The sequence below is a fragment of the Natrix helvetica genome, assembly GCF_964273705.1.
Source record: "Natrix helvetica genome assembly, chromosome: 4".
Classification (NCBI taxonomy): domain Eukaryota; kingdom Metazoa; phylum Chordata; class Lepidosauria; order Squamata; family Natricidae; genus Natrix; species Natrix helvetica.
In genome coordinates this window covers 99,203,300-99,228,732 of record NC_138550.1, presented here as the reverse complement: position 1 = coordinate 99,228,732, position 25,433 = coordinate 99,203,300, and the positions used below count along the sequence as shown (strand labels likewise).

The window sequence follows — 25,433 nt, the reverse complement described above, 5'->3', positions numbered from 1 at the left end:
GAATGGTTATCTCCATATCATGGTATGTCAATGCTTGCCCCCTTTGTACACCCAGAATTTCATCTCTTGTGCTTTTTCTAAGAAATTTAATGTGAACCTCCCTAGGTACATTGTGTGTTCTAGCATAAGCTGAGTTCACTCTATAAACCAGGTCTATATCCCACCCCATCTGTTGTTTTTCTTTGTGTGTGTAGTCAGCCAGGATGTTTGTCATGATGTCCTTTATGTTTTCCCCATCTTCTTCTATAACATTTTGAAATCTAAGGTAATAGGACATTCTCTCAAATTCTATTTTCATCTGTTGGATGTCAAGATCTTTGTTCCCTTTCTGCACAGCTTCTACCCCCCCCTCACCTCCTCCACCCCCCCTTCCACAAGATTCAGTCTTTGTGAGTTCTTATATATTTGGGCTTGGTTTTCTTTAATTTCATCTTTCATTTCCCTTAGCTGTTTCTTAATTTCCTCCTGGCCCTGTAGAATTTGTTGAAGCATTTGTTGAAAGTCCATCTCTGTAGTCTTAGGTTGCATCAGTTCTGATATCTTTGACTGTGTGGCTGGACTGGATGTTGCGGATGTTGGAGCAGAAGTGGCAAAGCCAGGTTTTCCAGGAGATGGTCTTTTAGATGTCATCCTTTATAACATTAGAAGTTCAGTCCATATATAAGATAGACAGTTAGAAAAGAAGGGTAGCCAGGTGAGTCTCGGGAGCAGAAGAGCCAGGCAGAAGAGAGTCTCTCTAATAAATCTGGCAGTAGATAGAAAATTTCCCCTAGGAAGTTTAAAAAATACCAATCCACAAGAGATTCCTCTGGGAGACACGGAGACAAGGACCGGAAGCCTGAATTTTAAAGGTGGAGTCAGGTTTCACAGTTCATAAAGACAATGGAAGTGTGCCATCTTGCCCTGCCAGTTTTGGGCACAGAGGCATAACAAAGTTTTAAAAAGTTCCAAAAGTCCTCAAATCACAGTAATATGTAGAAATAAGTTGAAGAGAAAATCATCTCAGCCTGGGTGAGGCTTCATTCATTGGCTCTCCCCCCTCCTCCTTCCCCGGGGGCTGAGAGCAGAATTGTTCCTCGCCGCTTGTCCAAGGGGGGGGGGAAACCCCCCTCCCTCCAGCCGCGCCTCCAAAATGCTCCGAAAGTAAAAATCTTTTAAAAAAAGCTGAATAGTTCTTCATGCAAAGTAGGGAATGAAGAGAGAAGCAACCTCACCGCCCTGCAGCCGCTTCCTTCTATTGTTGCATTCTCCAGTCGGCTTATAGCGAGGCGCGAGGCGCAGAAACGCGAAGCGCCCTCCGAGCTTGCTCCCCGGTGCCTTGGGCGCGTGAGAGACCTCCCGCCGGCCGCCGCCGCTGCAGGAGTCCTCCGCGATGCCACCCCTCCGGCAGGACCCCTCTGCGGGGTGTCCTGTGCCCCCCAAGGAGTGGGGAAGCCCACCGGGGAGCCGGAGCGGGCAAAGAGCTGTCCGTCGCCGCCGCCGGCGGAACCGGAACTCCAAGAATGAAAATGTTTAGATATCCTTATTTAGTCTATCCTAGATGGAATTTTTATGTCTACCTGAATAAAAAGTACCGTATGTCCATTTGTTGCAGGATTCAACATTGCCCATGAATCTATACATCCAAAGCTATGCATTAAATTCTGAAATATTTTAAAAATTCTGGTCTGAGGTTTTAATGTATCAGTCCCCTACAATTATACAATTTTTGTGGGTTTTTCCCCTATTAATATTTTGTAGATAAGCAACCTGACTCTAAATAGGATCATATATGGATGCTGGAACTAATGTTTTGTAATCAAATTTCCCATCTATAAATATATATTTACCTAGCCAATCTTTTGGAATCTTTTCAAACTTGAAATCTTCACCAGTTTTTTTTTTTGGGGGGGGGGGGGGGGAGGAAGGCTGCTTCCCTTAATTATTAGATCCTCTTAGGAAAACTGCTTGTCAAAATAGCTCATTCAATCTAGCTGTTGTAGATCTATATAAGTATAATCTTTATTGCTATTGTACTTAAATACAACTAAATTGGTTGTATTTAAGTACAATGATAATAAAGATTATATTTATAGACTGGCCCAGTCTTTCCCAATGGGCACAAAATATCTGCTGGGGCTATTAAGAAAGTGGAGTTTGCTTTAAAAAAAAAACGTTTCTCCATTTCTCTTTTTGGGAAATATAATATTCTGCCTTTTTTACATTTCTCAAAATATTTCATTCTTCTAGGAGAGGGGTGGGGGCCAACTTTCTACAGTTTGAATCAACAATCTGGACAAAATATATCTAGTTTTCAGCATATTCCTACGGCAGTTAATCTATGATCACATTCAATTACTTTATTGCCTTCAAATCAGCACTCAGATCCTTAATCTTAGAAATAAGGTTTTAAAAAAAGTCCAAATGATTATGTCAGTTTCCTCTAATGCTATTTTAATCCTTAAATTGCTTCTCCTGTTGTGATCCCATACACAAGATCTGCCAACTCAGCCTTAATTTTAAAGAGATTCTTTTAAGGCTTATCTCTAGAACATTGTCTGCGGCCTATATATGATTTATCTATAATCTGTAGAGAATTACCATAAGCTTTGCTGGCTAACTGAGCTGAGTCTATTTGCTGTGACCTTTTTTTAAACGGTTTCTTCATTTGCTCAGACCACCAAAGTCTTTTCACTTATTTCCCCCAGCATGTTTAATCCCATTCCTCCTTCAGTTCCTTTTCAAGTTGTTTTATTGGTGGCTGAATTAAGTCCATCTCAGGTGTCTGACTCCGCCTGTGGGCAGCGCTTTTAAATTTTTCTTTCTTCCCTCCTTGGCATCTTCCTCTTCCTCAAACCTCCTTCCAAATAAACTTGGATCCTCTTTCCCTTAACATCCCTTAATTTAGTTTCCCATACCCAGCCAAGTAAACTTGTATGAATTTTAAAAAGTAGCAGGCGATATGAGGGTATATGCCTCATTTTGAGTTTATTTATTTTATAGCACATCTTGGAAGTGGCAACCCTTTTGGGAGCTGTACATCATGAGAAGAGTACTCCACTCCTCTACTCACAATCCCTTATGCCACCAGGCTCAAAATTTTGGGCTTGGACAACCTGAAACTACGCTGTCTACGGTCTGACCTAAGCATAGTACACAAAATTGTGTTGCAACACGTCCTACCTGATAACGACTACTTCAGCTCCAACCACAATAATACACATCGATACAAACTCAAGGTAAACCGCTCCAAATTCAATTGCAGAAAATACGACTTCAGCAACGGAGTGGTCAACGCCTGTAACGCTCTACCTGACTCCATTGCTACAGTCTCAAACCCTCACACCTTCAATCTCAAACTGTCTACCATGGACCTCACCCCATTCTTAAGAGGTCCTTAAAGCGGGAGTGCATAAGCGCACCAGTGTGCCTACCGTCCCTATAAATAATAATAATAAATAATAATAAATTTTATTTGATTTGCCGCAACCCTCTCCCGAAGGACTCGGGGCGGCGTACAATCAAAAGGATAAAATACATATAGGACACACATACATACGAAAAAACAAGGACAATTACATTTGTGCATGAAGGAGAGTAGACTTGTAAGTGAAGGACAATAAACACCGCTAAAAACACAATTAAAACACAGTTTAAAATCCCCTTAAATAAAATTGCTAAATTAAAAACCCCTCAGGAGCGTAACGAAGTTATGGTTGAGCCAGGCCAGATATTTGAAAAAGGTGGGTCTTGAGCTTAACACGGAAGGAGCGGAGGTCTGTAGTGGTCCTAATATCCGTGTCCTACTGTCCTCATTTATTTGTATTTACTTGCTTTGTTCAGGTTTATGTTCATAGTTATACTTGTTACCTTGTACATGTTAGACAAACAAACAAACAAACAAACAAATAAAATCTAAGTCTAAGTCTGGAGCGAGGAGCAGACAGCACAACGCGCCATCTTATTCGCTGCCTAGACATGCCCCCTGGTCAGGGTCAATCCCACTCGTGGGTCCATTCAGACGCTCTTTGTACTAGTCCGTCAAAGGAGACGGACTAGTTCAAAGACTAGTTCGAGATTTAAGTTCCCCCGTCTGGGCGGGAAGCCGAGACAGCCACAACGGAGCCGAGGTGTAGCCTGCGCCAAGAAGCGGCCGAGGGACCGCGCTACCTGCTGACCCCTCCTCCGCCTCCGCCCCGGAGCGAGGCGCACCGGCCCCAGCCAATCGCCGTCCCTTTAGATATGCAAATGAGCTCCTTTTTTCCCAGGGGCGTGGCTGAGTCGCCGATCTTTCCAGGGAGGCCGGGCGAGGTCTGGAGAAGGGCAGCCTTGGGAGAGACGCAGATGCGGGACTTTCCACTGCTAGGTAGCCCTGGATCCCCGGCGCCGCCCGCTCTGAACCCGGCCGGAGCGCTTTGCTTAACAACCGGCTGAGCAAATAATAATAATAATAAAAAGGAAGGCGAGGTTTTGGCGCGGCGGCTGAGAACCGAGAACCTGGTGGGCTGAATGCATCGATTGGCCGTCCGCGGAAGGACCCTCCGCCACTCCGGGCTTTAGGTCCGTCTCTTCCTCTGGGCTTGTGGCCCGTCCCCGGGAGACTATGCGGTCTGGGAAGCCTCCTTACCTCTTCGCGATCATCGGGCTGAGCGGTCTTTCGGCGCTGCTGCTCCTGTTCCTCGGGCAACCTCCCCCGGTTTCCAAACAATCCCCGCCGCCTCGGTTTCCCCGGCTGCCTCGTCTCCAGGAGAGCAATTTCCTCCGGCGCGCCTGCGGGGCTCTGGCTCGGGGGCAGAAAACCTACGTGTGGGGAAACCATTTCCGGACGTCCTTGGGCAGAGCCGCCTCCTGCGAAGACTACGTGACGGGGAACCACTATGTGACCAGGGCTGTCTCTGCCGAAGCGGCGGCCTTTCCCTTGGCCTACATCTTCACCCTCCACAAAGAGCTGGCCACCTTCGAGCGGCTTTTCAGGGCTGTTTACGCGCCCCACAATATTTACTGCATCCACGTGGATGAGAAAGTGTCCACCAGGTACAAGCAAGAGGTGAAGAAAATACTGGAGTGCTTCCCCAATGCCTTCCTGGTCTCCAAAGCCGAGCCTGTGATTTACGCTGGCATCTCCAGGCTTCAGGCTGATTTGAACTGCATGCAGGACCTGCTGAGATATCCCGGGTGGAAATACGTCCTCAACATGTGTGGGCAAGATTTCCCACTGAAAACCAACAAGGAGATTGTCCAGCACCTGAAAAAGTTCAAAGGGAAGAATCTCACCCCTGGCATCCTCCCCCCACCTCCCATAACTTTAAGGACCAAATTTGTATACAAGGAGCACATAGACAAGAAAGCTTCCTACATGAAAAGGACTGAGATCCTAAAACCGCCACCTCCCCACAACCTCACTATCTACTTTGGGTCTGCCTATATTGCTCTCACTAGGGCTTTTGTGGAATTCCTTTTCAATGACTCAAGGGCCATTGATTTGCTCCAATGGTCCAAAGACACTTACAGCCCCGACGAACACTTTTGGGTAACGCTCAATCGGATTCCAGGTAGATACTAATCTCCGGCTCTTTCGTTTCTACATAGTAATTTTATTAAACATGTCAATTGAAGAGATAAAAACTAGTGCAAATTAGGGGGGGGGGATAGAAAGTGCAGAGAAAAGAGAAAAAGATTACAGTAAAGGGGGAGAAAGTGACTTTCTCTTTCTTCACAAATAGTATAAATAATTTTAGTACGGACAGTCATAATCAGCAAAGGTTTATTAATGATTACCAGAGATAATGATATGTCTAATTTGACCTTGATCAACTCAACCAATTTGATATGCTTTTTAACAATCTTGAACTTTAATCCCTTCAAATAATCCCCTAGAACTTGATTTCTTTTCATTTCTTTTTTGCTCCTTAGCAAAGTAACTATGCTTGTAAATCCAATTTGGATAAATTATCTAGTTCGCTATATAATTTGTTTTGTTATGTGTACATAGCAGTAGCAATAAACTTATATACCGCTTCACAGTGCTTTTACAGCCCTCTCTAAGCGGTTTACAGAGTCAGCATATTGGCCCCCAACAATCTGGGTCCTCATTTTACCCATCTCAGAAGGATGGAAGGCTGAGTCAACCTTGCATCCCTTTTAATTATTAAGACATCAACCAGTTTCATCTATATATTTAGCATAAATATATTTTTGTCATATAATTCTTGTAGCCTAAGATTTTAAAATCCACTTTTAGGTCAACTTCCGTCTTGTCTGGTAAAACTTGTTCCTTTCCATGACATCTTTTAAACACAGTCTCCCTAAAAAGGCAGACACTCCTCAAATTAATTTCCTGGTCCATTGTTCAAAAATATCTGGCTCTTTCACTTTTCAGCAGCAAGGGCCAAACCTTAATTAGCTAGCAAATGACAAGGCGTGAAATATTCAGAGATGGCTGGAACGTATATTTGACATCCTGAGATGCAGTTATTAGTTGATGACAGCAATGCTCAACCAGCTGAGATTTGATTTCTAAACTGGCATTGATAGTTTTCTAAAGTGGAGTTGGTAGGGCTGGTTGACAGAGGTTTTTTTTTTCTTTTTGAACCACAGTCCAAGTGGAAGTTGTTTGGGTTTCTGCTCCCCCAAACCACAGACTAACTATTCTGCAAAATCTTGCAATTGTATGACTGTATTCCCCCAACCCCCAGGGATTTATTCCCCATTTATTCACAACCATGAACCCAACAAAAAACAAGAAATAATTATCTGGATACAGATCAAATGATTAGTTTCTTCGTAACAAATTCTACCCTAATAAATAAATCGCAAGAAATATTTTGTTTCAAAACATGCATAGAGAAATGTAGTGGAATTTGTTTGAAAGCTCTTTGTTAAAATGCCCTTAATCTTACGAATTATGGCCTTAATCCTGTGAATTGGTAAACCTATTTCAATTTTTAAAGGTCAGTGGAAAGTAAGTTTAGAAATAGTTTCCAAAGCAACTGTCAAAGGACTAGGCAGTTAGACGTGCTTTAAGGTTATCAAAGTAGTTGCCAGTGTGAAAAGAATTCTTCAGGGAGTTGAAGAATCTCGAAATCATAGAATTGGAGGAGGTCAAAAGGACAGGTGATTTTCCAGACTTTTTAAAACCACTGCAATATCTATGCAGGTAAATTATTTCACAGTTGGACAGATTTCACCATCAGGAAGTTTTTGCTTATGTTGAAACAAAATCTAGGTACAGTAGTTGCATACATACTCATCCTTTCTGATCCTGGTTTCTGTGGCAATAGAAAATACTTCCTGATCACCTTTGTACCATCTTTCCTCATTCTTCTTTTGTCCAAAGTCAAGATTTCCAGTTCCTATAGTTTATCTTGGCAGAGCACATTCTCAAATCCATTTTTCATCATTGTCACCCTCTCCTGAACCTGTTTTATGCTATCAGTGGCCATTTAGAAATCTGATGCCCCAAATCATCCACAGCAATGATGCTCTGAATCAAGCTGACAGAGAGTGTGATAGCAAAAGAGGAAGCTCATAAAATCTACATGTGAGATTATAATAAAAAAGAATGAAGTAGATAATGTTAGTATACTTGGAATGAGTATCATTGGTTTCAGACATAAGCGCGGAAGAAGCAACCTGATTAAGCATATGCACCTCTTCAATTTGGAAAAGCATTAAGAACAAACCATTTAGAATTCTCGCCTTTTTATAGGTTTTGCCAAAATATCTATGTAGGAAAAGGATTCTGAGCCATTATAAGGGGGTGGCTCAGATCCAGCCGGTTTTCTCTTGTGATGCAAAGCAGGTCTGATAAAACTTGATGTGCTAAGAAGGAAGCAACCTCCTCAGATGCCTCACCATCTGAAACTTGTGGTGATTCGATAACTTTGATTATGAACAGGAGGAGGAACAAAGATAATTTTTTCCACCCTCAAATACTTATTTAGCTTTTTGATTTCTGATAAGATACAATCAATGCTACTGGTTTAGGAAAGTTAGTTAAATAAATGGAGTTTGTATCCCTCGGTCATCTTTAACACAAGAATTGAATTTTAAAACAAGAGGAATATCTCATGTAAACTCAGTGGACTGTGGAATGGAGCCAATATGCATTCGAACAAGGCACAAGAATCTTATTTTCATGTGGAGGGGAAGAATTCTACCCCAGTTTAGAATAGAATAGAATAGAATTCTTTATTGGCCAAGTGTGATTGGACACACAAGGAATTTGTCTTTGGTGCATATGCTCTCAGTGTACAAAAAAGAAAAGATACATTTGTCACGAATCATAAGGTACCACACTTAATAATAGTCATAGGGTACAAGTAAGCAATCAAATCATACCAGGAAACAATCAATATAAATTGTAAGGATACAAGCAACAGTTACAGACATACAGTCATAAGTGGGAGGAGATGGGTGATAAGAATGATGAGAAGAGTGATAGTAATAGTAATGCAGCCTTAGTGAATAGTTCGATATTGTTGAGGGAATTATTTGTTTAGCAGAGTGATGGCTTTAATCCCTTAAAAATAGTGTTCTCCCACATCACACAGGTCTCTAGACATTTGGACTAATGGACAGACTAAAATTTGAAGGAAATATTATCTTATAAAAGAAGTGTCGTGATTGTCAAAGTGCAAATCAGTAACATTAATAGTGTCACAAATTGTTCTGTGACTCTTTTTTTTTTTAATTGACCAAAATATTTTACTTTAAGCTTTCAAGTTTAAGAAAACCAAAATCAGGGGCATGTCAACAGCCCTCTCCAAAGCTATCATACTTATCTAGCAACTAACAATAACTTTGAAATTTAAAGAAACACGTACTTGCCAGAAATGCATACAAAATAAGTTTCTACCAGTGTAAAAAATCATTAGACATCTATGCATTTCAGCTTTGAATTAAATATTAAACAAAGGTCTAAACTTCAGCTTATTGCGCCCTTTTGTGATACAATTCTATTTTACATTCCCCTCTCATCATAAGGTGCAATTCTACAACAGGAAGCAGAATAAATCTTTTCATGAGCAACACATCATTTTTTTTTACTTTTTTATTTTGTTTCTGTTTTTGAATAATCCAATGCAATTAATTTCAGCAATTTGATATGGTCAAGCAAAACATGTAGCTAAACTACAGCAACTGAAATAGGACTCAACGTTAAGTTACAGAAGAAATACTGCTTTTTAAAAAAGCTATCCTATTTTGAACTTTTATTGAGAGAAACTTAAGGATTTCTACTAGTCAGTAATGAACATTTCCAAACATGTTTTTCTTTGTCATTACCCTGCCCTATACTTACCCTTGTTCCCTTTTCTGGAAATGTTATGCTTGTGACTCTTTTAATAACATAGGTTTGCCTTATTTGTCCATAGAAAATGTATTGCTCTAGGGGCAATTGAAAAGTTTAACATGAAGACAGGTTTGAAATGAATGTTTTGGCCATGGTGCACTTCGCAGATCAAAAGCTTTAAAAAAATGCTGCTAAGAGATAATATGTAATGAAATGTAAAGAAATACTATATTGGTGCAGGTAGTCCTCGGCTTACAACAGTTCATTTAGTGACCGTTCGAAGTTACAGCGGCACTGAAAGAAGTGACATGACCATTTTTCACACTTAAACTGTTGCAGCATCTGAGGGTCATGTGATAAAAATTCAGGTGTGTGTCAACTGGTTCATATTTACGCCGGTTGCAGTATCCTGGGGTCATGTGATCACCTTTGCAACTTCTGACAAGCAAAGTCAATGGAAAAGCCAGATTCGCTTAAGAACCTAGTAACTGCAGTGATTAACAACAACTGCGGCAAAAATGATCGTAAAATGGGCAACTTTCACTTAACAAATGTCTCACTTAGCAACAGAAATTTTGGGCTCCGTAGTGCTCATAATCTGAGGATTACCTGTACTTGCTTTCGCCAGAATCCAGAAGTTACAGCCAGTATGCAGTAGACTTGATGAAATAGATGCTGTCTAGTACTAATGAGAGAAAGCAATCTCCTGTTTCAGTCCACCAGTGAAATACTTAGCAAAGTTATATGTTTAATTAAATACAGAAATATAGGATGGCAGCATGCAACAATCCTTTTTCCTCCTCTGAACTGGTGCTTTTTAGATGTGCTTGACTAATATTCTCATCCTGAAAGGCATTCCAGCAAGTAAATTCAGTTTTTGCCTAAGGATATGCCTTGGTATGTGCTACCATCACTTGCTGTGTTACATCCAAGCCATGCAAGAAGCTAACCTTATAAAATTGGAGCCTGCCTAGAGGCTATCTCAAGAGCAGAAATTTGCAAAGCATAGATGCTTTTTATTAAGTAAAAAGGGTGCCCTGCCTATTTTTTTTAGATAAACTTTTGGTTAAAAAACAACAACACCAAACAACTTCCTTTCTTCTTGAGATCTGGGCTGGCTGGACAGACAGGTTAGGCTTCTTCAGAGCTTCTATGCTTTTCCACTGCTCTGGGCAATTTCACAGATTGCAAAAGTAAAATTAGTGCCCAAAGGGAGAAGTGACTTCTACCACCACTAAACCTTCTGATGTGATATTTCCATTCAACTGAACATTCATCATAGCATTTCAACAGGTGAAAATCTTGAGGAAAAGCCAACTCTGCAGCAAGAGAAAAGGTAAAAGAATCTTAATGATAAGCTTTTGCTTGTTGATTGTTTCAGTAAAACTCCCGAGGCTGAGGTATGGAGAAGTTAGCTACCAGTACTTGAAAATTGGGTTTTATGGGAAAGAGTTTTAAAGGAAGTGGCTTGAGGGGGATGTTGTTTTCTGGAAACCCTGTAATTTCCTGAGACTCAAGAACTTCCAGTCTCCCATGCTTATATTACTCAATTTTTTACCATTTGGATGAGGGGGAGTTCCAGACATTTGTCTCCAAGAGGACTATATAAAACCCATGAATAGATTTTTAGGAAGCTTGGGCGGTTACTTGAGAAAATAGATATATGCTTTTCTTGCTTTTTAACTAGAATTAAGTCTTTTTTTCATTTGTTTTGAAGAATTGTTGCATTACTTAACTCTACCTAACTTGGTCAAATGAAAAAAAAAGGCAGAAAAAGGAAAGAAGTATCTGGGATTTTCTCCCTGAAAGATTTTTCATACATCTTCTGTCCCACTGCTATTCTGATATATTCTGCAATGATTTAGAAAGCCACTTCTGCTTAACATTTAGCTGCAATTGAGGAAGCCCATTTTCTTTTACTGTAAACCTTCAAAAGTATTATAGTGTCTCATTGCAACAGAAAAGTGGAATAAAAATAGTATGCCTTTGTGGTTAGTTTCAGTCAAACTGATTTTCAGAGTTGATGAAACTGACAGAGGAATCCCCATGCATGTGATCCCGAGTTCTGAGAGAAAAAGCAGAATAGACATAGACAGTGGTAAAATACGACAAAAAGAAATACATTTAATAGCAATGTCTGAAGGGATTCTCAGCCATCCAGATCATGGTTGTCCCAAAAGTGTTTTTTTTTCAAAAGGCAACTGAACTTTCTTGGTCTTTTTCCTCTTTGAAAACATTTTACTTCTCTTCTAAGAAGCTTCTTCAATTCTGAACTGAACTGAAGAAGCTTTTTGGATGAGAAATAAAACATTTTCAAAGGAAACAAAAAATAAAGTCCAGTTTACTTTTGTAAAAGGACTTCTGTATTGAGTTTGCATTCATTGTATGATATCAGTATGTCGCAGAATACCAAAGAGCACATAGAGGTTCTCAGAAACCAGTAAACACAATCTCTATGTAGAAAAAAATACATAGTGAAGAATTTTCAGAGGCACATAATACTATTATGACTTCTGCTATTAATATCTTCTTCAGAGTTTTGTGAAGAAACATACTGGCGTTTTGGCCAGCAATTTTTTTTTATTACAAATATATTTAACTACCATTCATCCATTTTTTTTTCATGGACAAATGCTATATTATTTTTAGAGTGACCCTTGATCGATGTTTTTTGTTTATGTTGTATCATAGAAAGGGATGAGTTATATAAGTTATATATAAATTACAAATAACAAACGAGAGCACACAGTAGCCATTGTTAGAGGACTCTTCTCCCCCCAATATCTCTCTGCAAATTGCAGTTGTAGATTGCTGTATATAATTTTCCATTATGTCCTAGGATACTTCAGGGCATTCTTAGACAAGTACCTGATCTTGTTCTAGACATGACCGTTTTCCTAACAATTAGATTGTCAGAGTGTCTGCTGTGACATCTATAGCAATAGCAATTAGACTTACATACCGCTTCACAGTGCTTTACAGCACTCTCTTAGCGGTTTACAGAGTCAGTATATTTCCCCCCCCCCCAACAACTGGGGCCTCATTTTACCCACCTCGGAAGGATGGAAAGTTGAGTCAACCTTGAGACTGGTGAGATTCAAACTGCCAAATTGCAGGCAGGCATCAGGCAGCAGAAGTAGCCTGCAATACTGTACTCTAACCACTATGCCACTGTGGCACATTATAATCATAACCCTTGGATCAAGTGATACAATACAATACAATACGGTACAGTACAGTACAATACAATAGCAGAGTTGGAAGGGACCTTGGAGGTCTTCTAGTCCAACCCCCTACCTAGGCAGGAAACCCTATACCGTTCCAGACAAATGGCTATCCAACATCTTCTTAAAGACTTCCAGTCTTGGGGCATTCACAACTTCTGGAGGCAAGTTGTTCCACTGATTAATTGTTCTAACAATGATCCACATTGCTTCCTAGTTATCCACAATAAGGGGATTCTTTTGGAAAGTACTGCGTCAGGATCTTCTCAATCTTAACATTCCTGCCGATAATTAGACAGCAATATTTAGCAAATAATTACTCAGTAGATATTCTTTGATTGTTTTTGCCCTGAAACCTGAAACGGGTAGTCCTTGACTTATAACAGCTCACTTAGTGACCGTTCAAAGTTACAACAGCACTGAAAAAAGTGACTTATGGCCATTTTCCACACTTATGACTGTTGCAGCATCCCCGTGGTCATGTGATCAAAATTTGGACAGTCTCTCAGGATCATGTGATCCCCTTTTGTAACCTTCTGACAAGCAAAGATTCACTTAACGATCATGTTACTAACCTAACAACTTCACTTAGCAACTGTGGCAAGAAAGGACGTAAAATGGGGCAAAACTCACGTAACAAATGTCTCACTTAGCAACATAAATTTGGGGCTCAATTGTGGTTGTACATTGAGTGCTACCTGTATTTCCATAGTATCCACCTGATTCTTAAGCCAACATTTTTGTTGAATGTGTGGTGAAGAATAATTTCTCAAGTAAGATATATCTTAAATTGTTCTGCTAACAAATAACTTTCTCCAGTAACCTTCATATTGCTAAAGGTTTTACATCAAATGTGTGGTTTCACAGTGGAGAGAGCAAATCATTTAGAAATATTACCTAAGAGCTGTTTATTAATATACTGTGGTTCAAGGGATTCACAGCATTTGTTCCATGTCACCGCAGTTTTCCGCAGAGTTGGCAAATCTAGTTGTTGTTAATCTTTTCTGGAAAATACAGGATATCTGCTCCTACTTCAGGAAGGAAGTAGAATTTTGGACTTAAAAGAAAGCTGCTCGTTTGATATTTTGCAGTATACAAGCCATATTTATATTAACTGTGTATTGCAAATTATCTTCTCATGTCTCCATGGAATTGCCTTTGTTTTCTCCATATATGCTTTCAGTGGGACTTAATTCCTCATACACTTTTGTACAGTGCTTAATGTATGTGTGTTTGCATGTTTGTGGGAATGTACAGCTTAGAGTCAGTTTTTGTTGTGGCCCGCCAGCAGATCTGGCAGCAGATTCGGACAGTAAGGAGGCTGGGGGGAACATGGGCCAGTCCTGGAGTCTGAGGAAGGCTCTGGCAAGTGCTCTGTGTCAGAGTCAGAGATGGGGCCAGGGTCATAACAGCTGCCTTTGGAGTCAGATATTAATGGGGCAGAAGAACAGCTGGAGCCTGTTCCCAGTGTGTGCATGCGCAGAACTGCCAGGAGAAGGGAACAGCTGAGGAACTGTATAGAGAGTAAAGGGAGTAAAGCCACAGGTAGACTGTGAATGGCCCCAGGGAATAAAGAGGAGTGAAGGGGAATGGAGTTTGCAGGAGACAATTAGTTCAATTCATTAGATCTGTTCCTGACTTCTTGCCAAGTATTGTCTGCTGAAGAGGGGCATTTGGAAGATATTGGCCTGGCAGCTCTCCAAGCCTGATAAAGGTCTGTAGTTGTGAAATCTCTTAAAAGACTTGTTGGCCAGGATTTTGCTGGAGAGGAATTTACTTTAAACTAAATAAAAGGGGTTTTATCGGGACAAGGAGTCAGCTTCGTGCTTTTGGGAAGCCTAGATCAGAACAGTTTTTGACTCTTGGTGACTGCCTGGTTTAATCCCCACAGTTTTCCTAACAAAGGTTTTTGAAGTAATTTGGAATTTCTTTTTTCCTAGGTTTAAGAGAGCATATCTGGCCCAAGGTAAGTGGGCTTTGTCCCTAAGGCCAGATGTCTCAACCTCTATATCAAACTGATTCTCTTAAACAGATGTAGCAAACATATTTGTTGAACTTTTTTTTTAAAAAAAATTATTTTTAATTTTCAAAACAAACACAACACATCCTTCTTTACATACTGTAGAAAGCGTATTAGTTGGTTACAAAAAGGCTTTCATGCATCTCTTCCACAGTCAACAAACATAATTCATATTAACTCAAGTATTTTAACTCAGATATTTATACATGTTACCATCATCATACCTCCATTTACATTTGACTATAATTGTTTAAACGTTCTTCATCATAAAATATGCCAAGATTTAATACATAACCACATACTGGCATTTCATTTACTATTTCTAAAATCCTCCAATAACACTGAATCCTTATGTCCTATTGTAGCTAAACATCCATAATATTTAATAACAAAGTTTTCTAATCCTCCTTTCCAAATCACTGTTTACAATTTATATTCAGTTTCCTTATGTTGTACCAGTACATATATATACGTTGTTATCATTGTCCCTCCTTTATTTGACTATATTCTGTATCATAACATTTCCCCCCTAATAATCAAGACTTAACTGTATCCAACTTAGTTCTTTTTTTTTATTAACCTTTATATATAATCCAAAAGGATTTCTAATCTTCCTTTCATGGGTACCATTCAATATTCATATCCAATTATTACTTATCATAACACTACACATTGTATAGATTATTAGCATTATCAATTATTTATTTAACTATATTTATTGTCACTAAATTTCACTAAGTTTAACTAGTTTAAATTATACTCTTCCATCTATCAACCTGTATCTTTCCAGTAGCAAAACAGTCTCATATCTTCTGCCATTTGTGGTGTCACTCTTCTAATCATCTCCTTAATCAACTTTGTATGGACTCCTCTTTGCAACTCCTTGCTTATAAAATCTCTCATGTAATTTCGATGCCCTTCTTCTGTTTCCTTAATCAGCTTATCTTTGATTGTCGGTAGTGTTATCAATGATGTTGCTAATAAAATTTCTCTCTTTAAATCCATAAATTCTTTGATTTTTTCTTCTTCTGTATCTTGCCATCTGGGATAGATTTCCCCTCCATTTAATTCCTCTTTCAGTATTCCACTCTTTCCATTTTCAGAGACAAACCAATCACCATAAATATCAGCAATTTTAATTTCTTTATATTCATTTTCCTCTTTGATTTTTAGGATTTTAACCACCACTTTTCCCACTTGATAAACATCTCCAACTTCTTCATCATATTTTGCTGTTAGATGCTCTAAGTCTTCCAACTTCTTATCTATCCTCTCATATGTGTTTGATAATTTCTGTATTTCTGAGAATATCTTTTGCAGACTTAAAATTTATTTCTGCTGTTGAAATTGTGGCATTATCTCCAGGTAACAAATACTGCTGTTCTAGCTTGGAAGGTTTTAACAAGATTAAGCATAGATTCACAATAACATTTAATTTTCACCTTTCTCTGGTTAAAGATATACTTCAAAGGGACATCTGTATGCTTTTCTTCTTATCACTCTCTATAAACAAGCAGTGAGACCTTGGAGTGCCAAGCCAGGATAATCAGTGAGAAAAGTAAGAGTGTTTTGTTTCCAATACACAAATTTCCAGTCTCTGAGTAGCAGTGTTATTGCAATTTTCTTTGTTTCTTTTTGTATCTTTTTTGTATTTCAAGTTTTAAAAAAAGTCCAATTCTTGAATCAGTTAGAAGAACACCCACAGTAATGAAAGAGGAGAATTTTAGTCCATAGGTTACAAAAGAAGAAAACTTAATCCATTCATTTTAAAAGGCTTGCATAAATTCCATCCATGAAGATAGCATTTAAAAAGTAAGATAACCCACTGTCCAAAACCATTCCAAATTTAATTCCACCGCTTATTTCTTCTGTTCTCTAATTTAAATTAATTTTAAGTTTTTTATAGGCAGTCTCTTTTAAAACGGTAAAAATTCCTCACCAGCTGGAAACGCTTTCTCTTTCCGTATCCTTCTGTTTTGGAGCCACCCCGACTTCATCAGCCTAATGGCTGGATTTTTTGTCGCCGGCTTGAAGAACTTCTCTTAGATCAATCAGGGACTTTGCAATGTCCCTGAGATCAGCAAGACATATTCTTCCTGTTCACTGTCTCTGCGGGATGGTTTAGGTCCGTTTGGACCACCCAACAGCAAAAGTATCAACAGCGATCTCAGAGCCTTGAGATCGCATGTCGTCTTGTCACGACATTGGCTCCTCCTCTTGTGGATTCATATTTGTTGAACTAATACTGTCTACACTTCTATCTTTAAAAGAATGCAGGTTCACCTTTTATTGGCAAATTAGATAATGATTATTTGCACCTGCATTCCATCTACTTTCATTTTTAAAGGACTTTTAATCCATGTTTTCTATTCAGAACAAGTATTTATTTACCACTGGAATTATTTGATGTAGTAATAATCTTAGCAGACTAACATGTCTCAGCATAAACTTGCTGGCCAAGAATCTTCTTGAGTAGAAATTATTAAATACTGAGGATTAAAACGACATTGATCTGCAACCCAGTGAAATCCCATTTTAAATTATTAGTTGTTTCATTTCCCAATTGTAGTTTTTCTTTTTCAATTGGTGGTATGAGAACCCACTTCCTTAGCATAGCACCTGTGAAGTTACTGCATTTAACACCTATTCACAAATGCAGTTTTCTGAATATTGGTACTTGTGTTGCCATGCCATACTTGTATGCCTCAGTTGATTGGCTTTTAGCCCTTGATCAGTTCTTATGAACCAGATAACCGTTGGTGCATGAAGGGATACAGGAACTGAGCTGGGAAGCAGAGTGTCACCAGCTTCTTGTGGAAGTGGGTTTAAGGCACAAAGCAAAGTCTTGCCCGCTGGCTGCCAACACTTGCAGGAAAGGGGTGCTGAAATGGTAAGTGGGCTTTAGTCTGTGGACATTCAGGGAGTAGGGCAGATGACCTGATGGACCTCCACAGACTACAGACTATATTGGGAAATCAGTGGTGTCCCAATCCCCAGGTCAATTGGGAGCTTTCCAAGGTCCTGATTTCTGATGAAAGCGATGTCTTTTAGAATCAATTATTTTATAAGCAAAAGGCAAAAGAAAAACCCCACCCTTCACCAAAGCTCTCCTTTTAGAAACTATACTTAGAAGCACATATTTATTACATTGATACTATTAAACTTAGTAACATTTAAGTCAGTTTATTAATAAGTTAGAGAGACTGGGGAATTAAATGGGTACCCATCAGATTATGGAAGAATCTTCAAATAAGAATCACAGTTATAAAATATGTGTACATAGAAAAAGGAGGTAACCGCTTTTAAAACCTGCACACCTGACAGAGGGTTACTGCTTCTCTAGGTTTGCATTCCAGATTATGACAAGAAGATTTTTAAAAAAACTGGTATCTCTTGTTGAATTATGCTATTGGGACCAGAAAACTCATCATTAAGTGATGCAGTCATAAGTAAACCAAAACGTATGACCACCTTGTGTAGTGATGGCAGTTCCAGCAGTCCCAATGGCCATTGTTAAGCAAGGACTGCACAGGACATTAAATGTGGACTTCACATGACTGCGACGTGTGACGTCCTGCCAGCGTCCTCATTGATTTGCTTGTTGGAAGCCAGCAGTGAAGGTTGCAAATCGCAACCACATGGGGTGTTGCAAGAATCATTCAGTGCAAGGATTGGTCCTAAGAACCACTTGTTCAGCACTTGTTATTAGTTCAACTGATCACCTGGCCATTAAACAAGAACTTCCTGCAATTTACCTGGCATTTTAAGAATAAGAATTTGCAAGACCTTTCTCTTTTTTTCTCTTCAAATCACAGGTGTTCCCGGTGCCATGCCAAATGCAACATGGGAAGGTAACTTGAGAGCCGTGAAATGGAGCGATGCAGAAAAAAGTCACGGAGGATGCCATGGTAAAACGAAGATCATTTTAATGTTTGTGGTGTTTTCTTTTTAAATATTTGAAAGATTAACACTCCCCGAACAATGCACTTGTTCTGGCACTGTTTGTCTTTTGTTTACTATGGAGATTAAAGGATTGTAGAAAAACATACCATGCATTGATTGAAACATGCACCGCACAAACCTAGAAATGCCCAGTGTTTAGGAGATGGAGAGGCAGCAGGTTTAGCAACCTTGACAAAGTAGCTGTGAGGTTTTGGCTGCCCTGGCATCAGGGATCTGCCATTTTGAGTTCTGAATGGGGTGGTACTTCTCCAGACAAAACTAATACATAACATGGGAGGGGGTCTTCCTAGGTTATTAGCTTCTGCTTAAGGAGCTGAGAATAGTCATGGTCAGGCCCAGATACTGATAGTGCCTTATCATTATTATCATCATCATTTTCATGGCATATGGCCTGGTTACTTGGGGAACACCTTTCTCCCATTAAATCATTTTGCCCTATAATCTCTGAGAGAATAGGCATTCTCTGACTCCCATCTCTGATACAACATCATCTTGACAACTTTAAGACTTGTGGACTTCAACTCCCAGAATTCTGGGAGTTTTTCTGGCTGAGGAACTCTGGGAGTTGAAGTCCACAAGTCTTAAAGTTGCCAAGGTTGGAGACCCCTCATCTAATAAGTCTCAAGAAGCATCTCTTTTCTGGCCTGGCACCTGCCTTCAGAAAGAATATTTCTCCAAAAGTTCAAATTGTCTCAACCCCATCTTCCTTAAAAGTCATTCATGAAGAACTGGCTCTTCTTCCACGCCCTGGGAGGGGACGTTGCTTTTATTGAAAGTTTTTCATGATCACTTCTTGTTCTTTTTATTTTCCATTACTTTTTGTTTTGGTTTGACCATCTAAATGGGTTTTAATTGTAAACTCTCGAGGCTTCACCAACTTGGGTGGCTCTGTAAATTCAGCAAAATAAACAATAATTAGGTTAATTTACTAAAAACAACCTCACCCACGTGCATTCCCCTTGGTACTTTGTATAAATGTAATATGCGTTAAGGTTTTTACAAACAATTCTGTATTTAGCTGTCAGCACCCTGTTTTCCAAATATATCATGGACTTTAATAATTGCATAATTGCCAGATTTAAATTTATAACCACAGCAATTTAGGACACACTCAAATGCACATCCAAAACAACAGAACATGGGGTGACTGGAATGACAGGGATTATAGCAGGGGTGAAATTTAGCAGGTTCTGACAGGTTCTGGAGAATTGGTAGCGGAAATTTTTAGTAGTTCGGAGAACCAGCAAGCACCACCTCTGGCTGGTGCCAGAGTGGGATGGGAATGGAGATTTTGCAATATCCTTCCCCTGCTACACTCACCAAGCCATGCCCACAAAACCGATAGTAAAGATTTTGAATTTCACCACTGGAATGTGGAGTGTTGTCTGATTTATTTAAGTTGCAGAAATTTTATGCAGTTAGGAAAGAAAAAAAGACAAGAAATGCAGGTGGGAGAGAGAAAAAAATAAATAAAAAGGAGACCACAGGGAAATTATTAAAGAGGAAGAGGAAATGAATAAGACAGAAGCTAAAGAAGTAATAGGTGGGAAACAAAGGAGAAAAATGAAGCATAATAATGTTTTGACTTGTTCTCCACCTCAGGATAAGCTGATGTTTTGTTTTAATATGAGGGCATAGCCATTAGAATGGAAGCAGCCTTGGGGTATAAAAGTTGGGTGTATCTTAATTAATTTTCCTTTGTATTTGATATTTTTAACTTGTGCTGCGCCTAATGGCATAATGCTAAAATTGTAAAGCAAAACTAACTTTTATTTATTTAATTATTAAATACATTTTTAGGACTGCCCATCTTGCTAAACATGACTCTGGAAGGTGTACAATCAAAAGCGAAAACAATGCCATAACTTTTTAAAGTGCTTAAAAACATATAAAAACAAGATTGTGGGAGAGCGTCCATCTAATCATAGTGCAGCCATTAAGCAGGTTGCCCATCGGGTCCCCAAAGTCACTTGAAGAACAATGTTTTCAGGGCCTTCTGAAAGGCTAACCTCATCTCACGGAGGTGGGGTTGAGGGTTGGGTAATTCTCCGGATAGCAGAGGTCACAGCAGGAAAGGAACATTATCTGGCTTCCTGTTCTGACCTAGGCTTTCCCAGCAGCATGAAGCTGAGTTCTTATCCCGATAAACCCCTTTTATTTAATTTACAATGAATTCCTCTCCAGCAAAGTCCCGGCCCACAGTCTTTCAAGATAGTTCACAATTACTGACTTTATCAGACTTGGAGAGAGGTGTGGCCGATATCTTTTAGATGCCACAATACTTGGCAAGAATGCAGGAATGAATTAATTGTGTCCTGCAAACTCCACTCCCCTTTCACTCCCCTTTTAGTCCCTCAGGGAGGGGCCATTCACCGTCCACCTGTGGCTTTACTCACAAGTTGACCCTTGTTCCTTAGCTGTTCCTTTAGTCTGGCAACTCTGTGCATGTGCACACTGGGAACAAGCTCCACCTGTTCATCTGCCTCACTAATGTCTGATTCTGAAGGCAGCTGATAACTGTCAGACGGCCCCGGACCCATCTCTGCCTCTGATGCAGAGCACTCGTCAGAGCCTTCCCCAGACTCCAAGACTGGCCCAACCTCCCCACTGTCCGAATCTGCTGCCAACTCCACTGGCCGTTGGCGGGCTACAACACTTCCATCAGATGTAACTCTTCAGCAGATGGGATCCACAACCTACCCCTCTGGTTTGACCTAATAGGATGGGTAGATAAGAGAGTCCCTCAAATAATCTAGACCCATGTCATGTAGGGCTTTAAAGGTCAAAGCTCTTTCTAGTATATAATCAGAATAATCTTTAAAATGTGGCTGTATTTGAATAAAGTTTAAAAGCCGTCCATAGACATGGCTTAAATAGCTCATTTAATATTTCCGTTAGTAAAAAAACAGGAAAACCACATTGTCTGTTGTAGCTAATATGTGCCTATTCAATCTAGATACACATCTGCTTGGAGTGGACACTTTTTCTTTTGTCTGTATTTTTTATTGCTTGACTATAAATCACAAGTACAATTTGAGCAGTGTTGCTTGCTGGAACTCTCTCTGTCTGCCTCAAGAATAAGGAGTAGCTCTTTAGTTTTGCTAAATTGTAAGTTAAATTATTAAGTTGTATTACTTCAGTAGGGACATGGCGACTCAGTGGCTAAGATGCTGAGCTTGTCAATCAGAAAGGTCAGCAGTCCAGTGGTTCGAATCCCTAGCGCTGCGTAACGGAGTGAACTCTCGTTACTTGTCCCAACTTCTGCCAATCTAGCAGTTCGAAAGCCTGTTAAAATGCAAGTAGAAAAATAGGGATCATCTTTGGTGGGAAGGTAACAGCATTCCGTGCATCTTCGACGTTTAGTCATGCCGGCCACATGACCATGGAGAGATCTTTGGACAGTGCTGGCTCTTCGGCTTTGAAACAGAGATGAGCACCGTCCCCTAGAGTCGGGAACGACTAGCACATATGTGCGAGGGGAGCCTTTATCTATTACCTCATGGTGAACTCTTCCTTCAGTCTCTTGAGTCAGTTTTTGGTTTCAACATAGTTTTGTTAGCCACCCACAATCACTGGTAAAGTGCACAGCAATATAAATTGAACAAACAAATAATTGGATTTGTGTTTTGGACTGTTTCTAATTTCCTTTTAACTTTTGTACTATGTGTTTTTTAATGCTGTACGCCGCCCTGAGTCCTTGGGAGAAGGGCAGCATATAAATCTAATAAATCCAATCAAATCAAATCCAATTAAAGTATGCAAACTAACAAAAATTGAATATTTAGGGCCCACATGCCCCAAAGCTAATTTTTGATACTGATCCTGAATAAGGAGAAAAGGATATGATGTTCTATGCCTCTATTTTCTTCAAATGTTATTAAAATTGCCAGAACTTCCTTATTTCAGTATGATTAGACTGCAAAGGCCTTAGTGTAAGTTATGCATCTTAATTCTTCTGTCCACAAAATGTCATGATAATATTGCTATTTTATGCCTTGACAGGTCATTATGTCAGAAGCATATGTATCTATGGAACTGGTGACTTACCATGGCTGCTGGAATCCAAAAATTTATTTGCTAACAAATTTGAACTCAAAACATATCCACCTACTGTAGAATGCCTGGAATTGAAACTTCGGGAAAGAGAACTGAATGAGAGCGAAATACCAGTTGAACCAAGTTGGTACTTTTAATTTAAAAAAAAAACGTATTGGGGAAGAATGATAATAATAAAAACTGCTCCTTTTAGAGCAACGGTTTTTGCCTTGACATGAGGTATTTTTTTGGATGTTCAAGATGGATAATTTTTTTAAATACATGAAAAATCTTTGCATTTTACTGGACCTAAGGATTCTGCAAACATCTTTGTATTTCATTGAATTTTATTCAATTTTTTTTTAAAAAAATGTATTCATTTCGGTACAGGATTCTCCTTTTCTTTCAATTACGTATCTTACTGTTTGCTAACACCCTCAGGGAATAAAAAAAAATCTGAATATTGAAGTTAAAGAGAGAATTCGGATGATCTTACTAACTGATGATGGTTTAAATGGAAGAATTAAGACTTTCACCATGGAAGATTCAGAGATGGGAGTTTATCTGCACACCTAAGTTTGCTTCTACCTGTACTCTACCTGTTACTACTTGCGTCCAAATTCTTAGACTCTGCTTTTTCTATTATCTGGTAACCTTGTGGAAATGGTCTTCTGTACTACTGAAGACTTATCCTCTTTAATAGCAGCAAAGCAGCCTGTGAAATCAAGGTAGAACAGAAGATCTGAAAGATAGAATAAGAATGTATAGAGTAAAATATTCACTGGAAAAATACATTAATATTATATTGATTGTATGTTTTAACTTTTATAAAGTTTTGCTTGGCCACTTAATGATCCCAGAAATTATGTAAAGAAGAACTTCTGGGTGTACAGAAATAATTTAAGATGGACCAATTTTTTTTTATTTAGGAAGCTATCACTGTATTCAAAGCAAAAGTGCTAACATTGTCTTTTATACCATCTGCTAATCTGAAAGTCATTTTCATTGCTCTTTAGACAACCTTTCTGCATACAATTTAAATTTCCATCCCAATATATACAATATACTGTATGCTAAAAGTTTTAGGGTGAAAAAGAAAAATATATATATAAACACTCGAATGTCAACCTTTTCTGGAGCAACACAGAAAAAAAAACTTTATATCTTAGGTTGAATATTAAAATTCTACCACGAAATACCAGGAAAGATATTTATGGCAATCATTATACTAATAAAATGCCTATCTTTGCAGCAGTCCTTTAATCATTCTATAATTTCAGTGTCATATTTCTGTTAAAAATATTGTCTGTGTCCCCATTATTATTATTTTGGGTTATTTTACTTTTAAGTGAAATGGAATTATTCCCCCCCCTAAAGACATGGGTTTGCCAACATTCACTGATTGAAGATGATTGACTGTGATTCTTTTTTTAAAAAATCATTTGGTTAATTTAATAAAATAGTATTTATCAAACACTATGCAGACATTGCCTTTGTGACAGATTGCTCATCACAGGTCCTTATCATACAGAGCAATGAGGTTACAGATAATCATAATGTTTATGGCTGTGCATCAGGGGTGAAATGCTACCGGTTCGGGCCAGTTCGCCCGAAACGGTAGCATAAAAAATGCTTTTAAAAAGTAAACAAAAAGGTTCCAATGATCAGCCGTGACAATCAGCTGTGCTGTGCCATCATGGGAACCTTTTTTAAAAAACTTTTTTAAAGCATTTTTTTTTTACTACCAGTTCGGGTGAATGGATAGTGCTTTAAAAAAAGTTTTTTAAAGGTAGCAGCCTTCAGAGCATTTTCACCCTGCTGTGCATGCTTCAACAATGAACCAAGAGAAATGCTTTGGATCTCACACAACTACAGCTTCCTTTGTTATTTATTAAACTGGCACAGGTTTTTTGTACCCAAGCGAAAAAATGTGGATGCTGCTTTAAGGGTCCTATTAACTTAAATAATCAGCCTCCTTATAACAGTAGAATTTTTTTTTCTAAGCAGCCGCCAGGGCCATTGCAGGAGCATGTAACAGATCAATCGGTCTCCAAGCTCCCTTTGGAACCCAATGGGGTCCATCAGTTGCCAGAGTTGGACCAATTAAATGGGTCTGGCCTCTCTGCAGAGGAGGGCGGATAGCACAAGGGAATCTCAGTCACCAGGTGTGATCTGACCATGACAGGGGTAGGGCGGGCGAAACAAAGCTCCTCTCTCTGCTCACATTCTCCCAAAAAGAACACCAAGTCCGAAGTTGGGCCACTGTCCCAAGTCAGTTCAAGAATGATCAGAGAAAGGCCCTTGGCCTTCATGGAGGCCATGATCACCTAGAAAAACTAAAGAGCATTCCTGGATCACCTCTGCCTGCTTCCTGACTTTTCCTATTTTGAAAGGCTTACAGAAAGATACGCAGCGTCAGAGTTCATACTATAATGAGCGATCTTTAGGAAAACCAGGATTGTAGGCTAGAGGCGAAGTCAAGAAATTATCCAGAATAAAGCAATCCCAACTTGCAGTGGGGGAAATGACATGGATACGATGTCACTAGGAACTAAGCTCATCTGAAAAAAGAGTCAGGATAGGAGGCACAACATAACAGAATGTAATAATGATGCCACCGTCATTATTTCCCTGTGGAAAAGTTCCTTCTTCACTGCCTCTTCGGAAGGATGCCAGAGGAGATACCAATCATACCTCTGGGAGAACACTGTTTCACAGGGTGGGATCCACCATACAAAAACATTGCTTTTGAGTTCCTGCCTCTCTCTCAGCCCATGAATGTGTGGAGCTCTAAGCCTCTCTGGGACAAAGCTTCACAGCTAGTTGGTTCCATAAGGAGGAAGCAGTCTTGTAGACATCTAGAAATGAAAAACTATATATGGATTTCAAAGTTTTAAACCAGTACCTTTTAAGCATACCT

General features: G+C 39.3%; 1 protein-coding gene across 1 annotated transcript; it reads left to right on the top strand.

Moving 5' to 3' along the window:
- Positions 1-4,280: 4,280 nt before the first annotated feature.
- Positions 4,281-22,874, top strand: GCNT2 (glucosaminyl (N-acetyl) transferase 2 (I blood group)). The gene is made up of 3 exons (XM_081951611.1): positions 4,281-5,531; positions 18,331-18,423; positions 22,481-22,874. Exons 1-3 carry the CDS (start codon positions 4,583-4,585, stop codon positions 22,669-22,671), a joined length of 1,233 nt encoding a protein of 410 aa, XP_081807737.1. The 5' UTR covers positions 4,281-4,582; the 3' UTR covers positions 22,672-22,874.
- The last annotated feature ends 2,559 nt before the right edge of the window (positions 22,875-25,433 follow it).